At 49.7% G+C, this 12,148-nt stretch overlaps 1 protein-coding gene across 3 annotated transcripts in view; it reads left to right on the forward strand.

Moving 5' to 3' along the window:
- Positions 1–12,148, forward strand: part of slc26a10 (solute carrier family 26 member 10) — a 165,970-nt gene that overhangs the window by 135,654 nt on the left and 18,168 nt on the right. For all 3 annotated transcript variants that reach the window (XM_043682076.2, XM_087985470.1, XM_087985471.1), the window contains 2 exons: positions 3,085–3,264; positions 8,355–8,409. In XM_043682076.2, the coding sequence (XP_043538011.2) occupies positions 3,085–3,264; positions 8,355–8,409 (235 nt within the window). The remainder of the gene's footprint in view (positions 1–3,084; positions 3,265–8,354; positions 8,410–12,148) is intronic.

Consider the following 12,148-nt stretch of genomic DNA (forward strand, 5'->3'; position numbering starts at 1 on the left):
CTGCATCCGACCACAGCATAAACAACTGAAGAGGGCATTCAGTAGAGTGCACAGTGCTGCCACACTGTGATAACTCAATGCAGTACAGTGACACTGCTGTTCCCAAGGCTTCTCCCTGGCTGGCTGACACCTCGTGACTGCAAACCTGCCAGCCAATCTTGTTTGTTCGGAGATTCCATCTCACTTCCGGCCAAACCGCAGCCGACAACCTGCTCCAAAAACTCTGCCCCCATTTTGACCAATTGTGCCGTGGCGCTTGAGAGAATCTGTCAGGTTCTAAACAAACGGCACTCGATATTTGTGAGGGAAGGCACATTTGCCTCATCACCCGTCCATGTGCGTACGTGCCTTCAAGCCTGGAACATTCGAACGTGGATGGCGCATCCACCTTTCTGGTCTAACCAGAAGAGGATTCTTGTGTAAATAGTATGAAGTATTCTGCTCCTATTTACGGGTTACCTCACTGTGATTTACATTACTGTCTCCTACATAGTCATTCTTTGCTCTGACCCAGTCCCCAAGCCAATGTCACAGTGTTTACTGCACGCGCTCAGGTATTAACCCTTTCAGAACTGTTCTAAACCTTATACAGCATCATTGTTAATGGATCCTTTCTGTGCAAGTTTGCCAAGAACTATAGACTTCTTCCTCAGGCCAGACCCTATCGGTGTACCAGGCTTTGTTGAAATCTGTCCTGTTCATTTTTCTTTTGGGATATGGCGAACAGAATGACAAACTGGGGTGTAAACGTTGCCTCTGCACATCTTCGGATTGCAGCAGCACATGGGAATGAGCACACGCGCTTACAATCAAGCAACGTTTCAAGTTTCAATGTGTCGCCGGGTCAAAATGCTGGAATTCACTCCCTTAGGACATTGTGGGTCTACCCACAGCACATGGACTGCAGTGGTTCAAGAAGGCAACTCAGCCCCACCTTCTCAAGGACGGGACAATATATGCTGGGCCCAGCCAGCAACACCCACATCCCAGAAATGCATGCTAACAAGAAGCTACTTGATGTATTGGCTGACCGCATCTTGGCCTGAACTCCACTTTCCAGCCCGCTCCCCATGACCCTTCAACCCGGTACTAATTAAGCATCTGCCTCGCTCCTCCTTAAACTTACTCAGTGTCCCAGCACCAACCGCACTCTGGGGGATTGAAGGCCACAGTCTCTCAACCTTTTGAGAGAAGTGATTCTCCTCATCCCTGGGTGGCACAGTGGCACAGTGGTTAGCACCGCTGCCTCACAGTGCCAGGGACCCGGGTTCGATTCCAGCCTTGGGCGACTGTCTGTGTGGAGTTTGCACATTCTTCCCGTGTCTGTGTGGGTTTCCTCCAGGTGCTCCGGTTTCCTCCCACACTCCAAAGATGTGGATTGGCCATGCTAAATTGTCCCATAGTGCCCAGGGATGTGCAGGTTAGGGTGGATTGGCCATGCTAAATTGTCCCATAGTGCCCAGAGATGTGCAGGTTAGGGTGGATTGGCCATGCTAAATTGTCCCATAGTGTCCAGGGATGTGCAGGTTAGGGTGGGTTGGCCATGCTAAATTGTCCCATAGTGTCCAGGGATGTGCAGGTTAGGGTGGATTGGCCATGCTAAATTGTCCCATAGTGTCCAGGGATGTGCAGGTTAGGGTGGGTTGGCCATGCTAAATTGTCCCATAGTGCCCAGGGATGTGCAGGTTAGGGTGGATTGGCCAGAATAAATTGTCCCATAGTGCCCAGGGATGTGCAGGTTAGGGTGGATTGGCCGTGCTAAATTGTCCCATAGTGCCCAGGGATGTGCAGGTTAGGGTGGATTGGCCGTGCTAAATTGTCCCATAGTGCCCAGGGATTTGCAGGTTAGAGTGGATTGGCCATGCTAAATTGTCCCATAGTGCCCAGGGATGTGCAGGTTAGGGTGGATTGGCCGTGCTAAATTGTCCCATAGTGTCCAGGGATGTGCAGGTTAGGGTGGATTGGCCGTGCTAAATTGTCCCATAGTGCCCAGGGATGTGCAGGTTAGGGTGGATTGGCCGTGCTAAATTGTCCCATAGTGCCCAGGGATGTGCAGGTTAGGGTGGATTGGCCGTGCTAAATTGTCCCATAGTGCCCAGGGATGTGCAGGTTAGGGTGGATTGGCCATGCTAAATTGTCCCATAGTGCCCAGGGATGTGCAGGTTAGGGTGGATTGGCCGTGCTAAATTGTCCCATAGTGCCCAGGGATGTGCAGGTTAGGGTGGATTGGCCGTGCTAAATTGTCCCATAGTGCCCAGGGATGTGCAGGTTAGGGTGGATTGGCCGTGCTAAATTGTCCCATAGTGTACAGGGATGTGCAGGTTAGGGTGGATTGGCCGTGCTAAATTGTCCCATAGTGCCCAGGGATGTGCAGGTTAGGGTGGATTGGCCATGCTAAATTATCCCATAGCGCCCAGGGATGTGCAGGTTAGGGTGGATTGGCCATGGGAGATTGCCCCACAATGCCCTGGAATGTGTGGCTTACTGGATTAGCCATGGGAAATGGAGTGGGTCTGGGTGATATACTTTTTGGAGGGTCAGTATGGACTCGATGGACCAAATGGCCTGCTTCCCCACTGTAGGGATTCGGTTTTAAATCTTATCCTGAAGCTTTGACTGCTTGTCAGGATCTCCTTTTGTGCCTGGATGTTATACTTTGTTTGGTAATCCCAACCAGGAAGCACCTTGGAATATAGCACCTGTTCATGGTGCTACATGAGTCTAAGTTGTTGTTGCTATGTGACTTGCCTGACAATTGGGCTCGAACAATGTCAGGGGATTTTGGACATGGGGCAGTGTGTGTAACAAATCGCCAGTGCGTAGTTCACGGCCCATGTCCAAGCCCATCCCTCACACTGGCTTTGCGAAGCAGTATTGCTGGTGGGCTTCACACAAGGACAGAAGGGTTGATTCCTTCACAAATCAGATGGCCAGAGAAACGGGGTTTCTGCCTCCTTCCCTTTGCTGCCCTTCAGTGGCTTTGATTGTTTCCTCTTTTATTCCGGTCTTGTTCCCACAGCAGTGCGATTCCTGCTGCTTCAGCTGCTGCTGTCTCTGTTTAACACTCTTCTCATTCCATTCCAGTGCCAGGAAATTCCCGGCCTGAAGATCTTGTCTTACAACGCTCCCATTTACTATGGAAATAAGAACTATTTCCGGGATACCATGGCCAAAATAATCGGACTGACTCCAGATAAGATCAAAAAGAGGGAAAAGAGAAAGAAAGCACTGGAAAGAGTCGGAAAGATGACCATTACCACCATCGTATGTTTGTTTCGGTTCCCTTCTTGAGTGTGTATATGCACTGGTTTCTTCATGGATGGCTGATTGCTATTATTGCAGGTGTTACGTGGGTCTGTATGTGTGTACAAGTTGTGTGTGTTTATGTATGTGTGTGTGCGTGTCTGCTGGTATCTGTGTGTGTGTGTCTGCGTGTCTGTGTGCATGTGTGTGAGACATAGTGTGTGTGTGTGAATGTGTGTGAGAGAGACAGTGTATGTGAATGCGTGTTTGTGTCTGTGTGTCAGGTGAAGTGGATGTGTGAGTGACAGTGCATGTGTGGCTGAGAGTGTGGGTGAGAGTCTGCATGTGTGCGCATGTCTGTCGTTGTGTGTTTGTGTGAGAATGTACATAACAGTGTGTGTCTGTCTGGGTGAGAGTGTGTGTGTGTCAGAGAGTGTTTGTGTGTATGAGTGTGTCTACACTGGGTACTGCATGTGTGTGTGCAGGGTGTGCATGTGAATACATGCTCAGCCATGTTACAGACAGCTGAAGGACTGGAAAATAACAATTTTCTCACCCTAAAACAGCACACATCAGTTAGATACAGAATTCAGTTGCGTCGACATGGTTCCCACATGAAACACTCCCAGGACAGGGACAGCACGAGGTTAGCTACAGAGTAAAGCCTCCTCTACACTGTCCCCCCATCAAACACTCCCAGGACAGGGACAGCACGAGGTTAGCTACAGAGTAAAGCCTCCTCTACACTGTCCCCCATCAAACACTCCCAGGACAGGGACAGCACGAGGTTAGCTACAGAGTAAAGCCTCCTCTACACTGTCCCCCATCAAACACTCCCAGGACAGGGACAGCACGGGGTTAGATACAGAGTAAAGCTCCCTCTACACTGTCCCCCCATCAAACACTCCCAGGACAGGGACAGCACGGGGTTAGATACAGAGTAAAGCTCCCTCTACACTGTCCCCCATCAAACACTCCCAGGGTCAGGGACAGCACAAGGTTAGCTACAGAGTAAAGCCTCCTCTACACTGTCCCCCATCAAACACTCCCAGGACAGGGACAGCACGGGGTTAGATACAGAGTAAAGCCTCCTCTACACTGTCCCCCATCAAACACTCCCAGGACAGGGACAGCACGGGGTTAGATACAGAGTAAAGCTCCCTCTACACTGTCCCCCCATCAAACACTCCCAGGACAGGGACAGCACGGGGTTAGATACAGAGTAAAGCTCCCTCTACACTGTCCCCCCATCAAACACTCCCAGGACAGGGACAGCACGAGGTTAGCTACAGAGTAAAGCCTCCTCTACACTGTCCCCCATCAAACACTCCCAGGACAGGGACAGCACGGGGTTAGATACAGAGTAAAGCTCCCTCTACACTGTCCCCCATCAAACACTCCCAGGACAGGGACAGCACGGGGTTAGGTACAGAGTAAAGCTGCCTCCACACTGTCCCCCCATCAAACACTCCCAGGACAGGGACAGCACGGGGTTAGATACAGAGTAAAGCTCCCTCTACACTGTCCCATCCATCAAACACTCCCAGGACAGGGACAGCATGGGGTTAGATACAGAGTAAAGCTCTCTCTACACTGTCCCCATCAAACACTCCCAGGACAGGAACAACATGGGGTTAGATACAGAGTAAAGCTCCCTCTACACTGTACCCCCATCAAACACTCCCAGGACAGGGACAGCACAGGGTTAGATACAGAGTAAAGCTTCCTCTACACTGTCCCCCATCAAACACTCCCAGGGCAGGGTCAGCACGAGGTTAGATACAGAGTAAAGCTCCCTCTACACTGTCCCCCCATCAAACACTCCCAGGACAGGAACAACATGGGGTTAGATACAGAGTAAAACTCCCTCTACACTGTCTCCCATCAAACACTCACAGGACAGAGACAGCACAGGGTTAGATACAGAGTAAAGCTCACTCTACACTTTCCCCATCAAACACTCCCAGGACAGGAACAGCACGGGGCTAGATACAGAGTAAAGCTCCCTCTACACTGTCCCCCAACAAACACTCCCAGGACAGGGACAGCACGGGGTTAGATACAGAGTAAAGCTCACTCTACACTGTCCCCCAACAAACACTCCCAGGACAGGGACAGCACGGGGTTAGATACAGAGTAAAGCTCACTCTACACTTTCCCCATCAAACACTCCCAGGACAGGAACAGCACGGGTCTAGATACAGAGAAAAGCTCCCTCTACACTGTCCCACCCATCAAACACACTCAGGACAGGGGCAGCACGTGGTTACATAAGAGTAAAGCTAACTCTACACTGTCCCCATCAAACACTCCCAGGACAGGGACAGCACGGGGTTAGATACAGAATAAAGCTCTCTCTATACTGTCCCCATCAAATACTCCCAGGACAGGGAAAGCACGGGGTTAGATACAGAGTAAAGCTCCCTCTACACTGTCCCCCATCAAACACTTCCAGGACAGGGACCGCACGGGGTTAGATACAGAGTAAAGCTCCCTCTACACTGTCCCCATCAAACACTCCCAGGTCAGGGACAGCACGGGGTTAGATACAGAGTAAAGCTCTCTCTACACTGTCCGCAACAAATCCTCCCAGGACAGGGACAGCACAGGGTTAGATACAGAGTAAAGCTCCCTCTACACTGTCCCCATCAAACACTCCCAAGATAGGGACAGCATGGAGTTAGATACAGAGTAAAGCTCCCTCTACACTGTCCCCATCAAACATTCCCAGGACAGGGACAGCACAGGGTTAGATACAGAGTAACGCTTCCTCTACACTATCCACCATCCAACAATCACAGGACAGGGACAGCACGGGGTTACATAAGAGTAAAGCTTTCTCTACACTGTCCCCCAACAAACACACCCAGGACAGGGACAGCACAGGGTTAGATACAGAGTAAAGCTGCCTCTACACTGTCCCCATCAAACACTCCCAGGAGAGGGACAGCACAGGGTTAGATACAGAGTAAAGCTCCCTCTACACTGTCCCCATCAAACACTCACAGGACAGGGACAGCACAGGGTTAGATACAGAGTAAAGCTCCCTCTACACTGTCCCCATCAAATACTCCCAGGACAGGGACAGCACGGGGTTAGATACAGAGTAAAGCTCTCTCTACACTGTCCCCATCAAACACTCCCAGGACAGGGACAGCACGGGGTTAGATACAGAGTAAAGCTCCCTCTACACTGTCCCCCCATCAAACACTCCCAGGACAGGAACAGTACGGCGTTAGATACAGAATAAAGCTCTCTCGACACTGTCCCCATCAAACACTCCCAGGACAGGGACAGCACAGGGTTAGATGCAGAGTAAAGCTCTCTTGACACTGTCCCCCATCAAACACTCCCAGGACAGGGACAGCACAGGATTAGATACAGAGTAAAGCTGCCTCTACACTATCCCCCATCAAACACTCCCAGGACAGGGACAGCATGGAGTTAGATACAGAGTAAAGCTCCCTCTACACAGATCCCCATCAAACACTCCCAGGACAGGGGCCGCACGGGGTTAGATGCAGAGTAAAGCTCACTCTACACTGTCCCCCATCAAACACTCCCAGGACAGGGACAGCATGGGGTTAGATGCAGAGTAAAGCTCTCTCTGCACTGTACCCCATCCAACACTCCCAGGACAGGGACAGCACGGAGTTAGATACAGTGTAAAGCTCTCTCTACACTGTCCCCCCATCAAACACTCCCAGGACAGGGACAGCACGGGGTTAGATACAGAGTAAAGCTCCCTCTACACTGTCCCCATCAAACACTCCCTGGAGAGGGACAGCACAGGGTTAGATACAGAGTAAAGCTCTCTCTACACTGTCCCCCATCAAACACTCCCAGGACAGGGACAGCACAGGGTTAGATACAGAGTAAAGCTCTCTCGACACTGTTCCCCATCAAACACTCCCAGGACAGGGACAGCACGGGGTTAGATACAGAGTAAAGCTCCCTCTACACTGTCCCCCCATCAAACACTCCCAGGACAGGAACAGTACGGCGTTAGATACAGAATAAAGCTCTCTCGACACTGTCCCCATCAAACACTCCCAGGACAGGGACAGCACAGGGTTAGATACAGAGTAAAGCTCTCTCGACACTGTCCCCCATCAAACACTCCCAGGACAGGGACAGCACAGGATTAGATACAGAGTAAAGCTGCCTCTACACTATCCCCCATCAAACTCTCCCAGGATAGGGACAGCATGGAGTTAGATACAGAGTAAAGCCATCTCTACACAGATCCCCATCAAACACTCCCAGGACAGGGGCCGCACGGGGTTAGATACAGAGTAAAGCTCTCTCTACACTCTCCCCATCAAACACTCCCAGGATAGGGACAGCATGGAGTTAGATACAGAATAAAGCTCCCTCTACACTGTCCCCATCAAACACTCCCAGGACAGAGACAGCACGGGGTTAGATACAGAGTAAAGTTCTCTCTACACTGTCCCCCATCAAACACTCCCAGGACAGGAACAGCACGGGGTTAGATACAGAGTAAAGCTCTCTCTACACTCTCCCCATCAAACACTCCCAGGATAGGGACAGCATGGAGTTAGATACAGAGTAAAGCTCCATCTACACTGACCCCATCAAACACTCCCAGGACAGGGACAGAACGGGGTCACATACTGAGTAAAGCTGCCTCTACACTGTCCCCCCATCAAATACTCCCAGGATAGGGACAGCACGGGGTTAGTTACAGAGTAAAGCTCCCTCTACCTGTCTCCCTTCTAACACTCCCAGGATAGGGACAGCACGGGGTTAGATACAGAGTAAAGCTCTCTCTACACTGTCCCCCATCAAACATTTCCAGGACAGGGACAGCACGAGGTTAGTTACAGAGGAAAGTTTTCTTTGCACAGTCACCACTCAAACACTCCCAGGACAACTGCTGTTTATTTTTTTTGTGGTTCTTTTGTTGCTGAGTGAACGCTGACATTCGTGTCAGCTGATGTCCTGGAATAAATTATTTATGTGGGAATGGGAAATCCTGAGGATCGAAGATTTTTGTGGCCTTGCCTCAGCAAGAGAGAAAGTCTTGCTTTGTGACACACTCTGTTGTGGGAAATGTATACGACTTTGTGACAGAATGTGTTTTGCAGGATAATGGACTCATACAACCTCACTACCCGGCTGACATGACCTCGTCCTCTTCAGGTACTGATGTGCAAAATCAAAGTTTGTTCTTGGAATTTTCCATTGCTTAGTGTATTTGCAACTCCTATGTCAGTTTGAATCTTTTTCCATTTAGTTTATGATCCATATCGATCTCCTGCCTCGCCAGCCAGTGCAATTCAGTTAGCACACTTCTGCAGTCAACAAACTTATTTTTAAACATAGTTTACTGACATTTGAGAGAGACAGACAGACGGAGGACAGAGCGAGTGAGGCAGAAAGCCAAAGAAATTGAGAAAATGTGAGAGAGATCCAGAGAGAAGTACAGAGAGAGAGAGAGAGAGAGGGAGAATCACAGACCTCTGGGGTGGAGACTGAAAGAAAGAGCAAAACAGTCACACACTGAGAGACAGTCAGACAGAGATTGAACAAAGGACGAATAGATTGAGCAGGGAATCTGATTGAGACACACTAACTTATGGACAGAGTAGCTCGTGAGAATCTCTTCCTCATTGCAGACATGTTTCAGACCAGAGCACATGAGTTTAAGGCGAGGAGTCAAGCTAAGTGGTTTCAAGGAGATCTGAGAAAATTTCTTTCCTCCAGAGGGTGGTAGAAATATGGAATGTGCTGCCTGAGAGGGTGGTGGGGGCAGATACTCTCACGACATTTAAGAAGCAACTGGATATGCCTTTATTCCTGATGAAGGGCTTTTGCCCGAAACATCGATTTTGCTGCTCGTCGGATGCTGCCTGAATTGCTGTGCTCTTCCAGCACCACTGATCCTGGATACTTAAAATGTCAAGGCATAGTTGGCTGTGGACCAAGTGCAGATAAATGGGATTAGTATCCCTTGGTGTTTGCTGGTCAGCCCAAACATGGTGGGCCAAAGGGCCTGTTTCACTGCTGTATGACTCCCTGAGACAGGCAGACAGACAATCAGAGACAGAGAGAGAGATCATAGGCTCCCTAAAGTGTGGAAACAGGCCATTTAGCCCATCAAGTTCATACTGACCCTCTGAAGAGCATCCCACCCAGACCCACCCCATCCCTGTAACTCTTTGCATTTCCCATGGCCAATCCACCCTGCAGACAAAGGGAGAATGTGCGAACACCACACAGATAGTGACCCGAGGCTGGGATCAAAGCCGGGTCCCTGACGCCGTGAGGCAGCAGTGCTAACCACTGAACCAATGTGCACAGAGACAGTGTGAGAGAGAAATAGATGAAACCCGAGATAAAGAGAGAGAGAAAGATGGAGCGAGACTGAAATGAAGTAAAGTCACCATTGTCTCAGTGGACCATGGGGCTGCTCTCTGATTAGAGAGAGACGACTGGAGATGGTTTAACCTGAGGGTCACCACCTCAGGCGAGGGGAGGGGTTGAGAAGGAGTGACTTTCCATGATAACCTCAGTCAGTAAAGACAGGAATAGGGACAAGACTGAGTGAGGTGCCGTTTCAAAATTAAGTTAGTAAGAACAGAACACAGTGTGTGCTGCAAACCGGAAGTGTGTGACACTGTGAATCTGGAATTTGGCTTGGGTCACCTGGATGTCTTTATACAAACATTTATTTACTTTGGTGCTGATTTGTGCTTCCTATGGGTATTGAGCTGCCTTGATGTCAGTGTCTCTGAAATGCCCTGTCTTCAAACTGTCGTCTGTCACAAAATGCACATGTCCAAACAATTCAACCAATATTTTGCTTGAACCACCTTTACCCAGGTACCTTGCAGGATCGAAGTCAACAATCTGCCCCAGGAAAGGGCTCATATGCAAATGCTCCCCTTGTTTCCACTGATGCTGGGGGAACAGTCATGCTCATTGGCACTCTGTTCGGTGTGGAGTTTACCGTTCACATCCTGGCATTGTGGTCTGATTGCGTTTGCAGAGAGTTTACTCAAGTCTTTCATCACTTTTGCTCAGATCTCATAATTCCACTTGGTTGGCCAATTTTTAGGCCTGGGAGCCCAGCAGCCTCCTGGCTCCACCTCATTCATTGATTGGACAGGGGAACTCTTGATCTTTGCTTATGCTTTGCTTTGTTAGGAAATATTTCAATTCAGATCAAGGCTTGACAATTGTTGCAAGGCCTCAGGGAGAGAGGGTGAGGTATTGAGAGGTTGGGGTGGGGGCAGGGTTGCTGTGGTGCTGTGAGAACAGGGGTGCAGCTCTTACAATTTAGTCAGAGCACCATGGTGACCATTGCTGTCTCAGAGGTCAGGTTTCCACCAGGGAGGTGATGGCCTAGTGCTATCATCACTCCTAATCCAGCAAGTCAGTGGCTATCCTGGAGACCTGGGTTCAAATCCTGCCACGGCAGAGAGTGGAATTTGAGTCCATCCAAGATCTGGAATTAAAGAATTTAGATTAGATTACTTACAGTGTGGAAGCAGGCCCTTCGGCCCAACAAGTCCACACTGTCCCGCCGAAGCGTAACCCACCCGTTCCTGTACATTTATCCCTTTTACCTAATACTACGGGCAATTGAGCATGGCCAATTCACCTGACGTGCACATCTTTGGACTGTGGGAGGAAACCGGAGCACCCGGAGGAAACCCACGCAGACACAGGGAGAATGTGCAAACTCCACACAGTCAGTCACCTGAGTCGGGAATTGAACCCAGGTCTCTGGCGCTGTGAGGCAGCAGTGCTAACCACTGTGCCACTGTGCCACCCACAAAGTTGGGAGGTCATGTTGCAGCTGTATAGGACATTGGTCAGGCCACTTTTAGAATACTGCTTTCAATTCTGATCTCCCTGCTGTAGGGAAGATGTTGTGAAATTTGAAAGGATGCAGAAAAGATTTACAAGGATGTTGCCGGGGTTGGAGGGTTTGAGCTACAGGGAGAGGCTGAACAGGCTGGGGCTGTTTTCCCTGGAGTGTCAGAGACTGAGGGGTGACCTTATAGAGGTTTATAAAATCATGAGGGGCATAGATAGGGTAAATAGACAAGGTCTTATTCCCAGGGTAGGGGGGTCCAAAACTCGAGGGCATAGGTTTAGGGTGAGAGGGGAAAGATTTAAAAGGGACCTAAGGGGCACTGTTTTCATGCAGAGGGTGGTACGTGTATGGAATGAGCTGCCAGAGGATGTGGTGGAGGCTGGTACAATTGCAATATTTAAAAGGGATCTGGATGGGTACGTGAATAGGAAGGGTTTAGAGGGATATGGGCCGGGTGCTGACAAATGGGACTAGATTAATTTAGGATATCTGGTTGGCATGGACAGGTTGGACCGAAGGGTCTGTTTCCGTGCTGTACATCTCTGTGACTAAGATTCTGATGATGAAAATGAAGTTATTGTCGGGGGTGATTTAAAGAGGTAAAAACAATGACTGCAGATGCTGGAAACCAGATTGTGGATCAGTGGTGCTGGAAGAGCACAGCAGTTCAGGCAGCATCCGAGGAGCAGCGAAATCGACGTTTCGGGCAAAAGCCCTTCATCAGGAATAAAGGGGGTGATTTAAAGCCCATCCAGTTCATTTTAAGGAAGCAAATCTGCCATCCTTACTTGGTCTGGGCCTGTATGTGTCTCCAGACCCACAGCCAATTTGGTTGACTCTTAACTGCCCCCTGGATGGACAATAAATGCTGGCCTGACAGCGACACCCACATCTTGGGAATGAAGGAAAGGAAAAAGAATGCTGAAAATTCCAGTTTGTCATTCAGCCCCATCCCCTCAACCCCAGCTCTGGGAAGTCTTGGGGGGGACTGATAGATTTGTTATGTATGACAAGCAACCTTGTCCAATGCTCCCCTGCCTCATTGAATTCAGCTTA

The sequence above is a fragment of the Chiloscyllium plagiosum genome, unplaced genomic scaffold, assembly GCF_037043375.1.
Source record: "Chiloscyllium plagiosum isolate Xiang-an unplaced genomic scaffold, Cpla_swu_hap1 HiC_scaffold_53X, whole genome shotgun sequence".
Classification (NCBI taxonomy): domain Eukaryota; kingdom Metazoa; phylum Chordata; class Chondrichthyes; order Orectolobiformes; family Hemiscylliidae; genus Chiloscyllium; species Chiloscyllium plagiosum.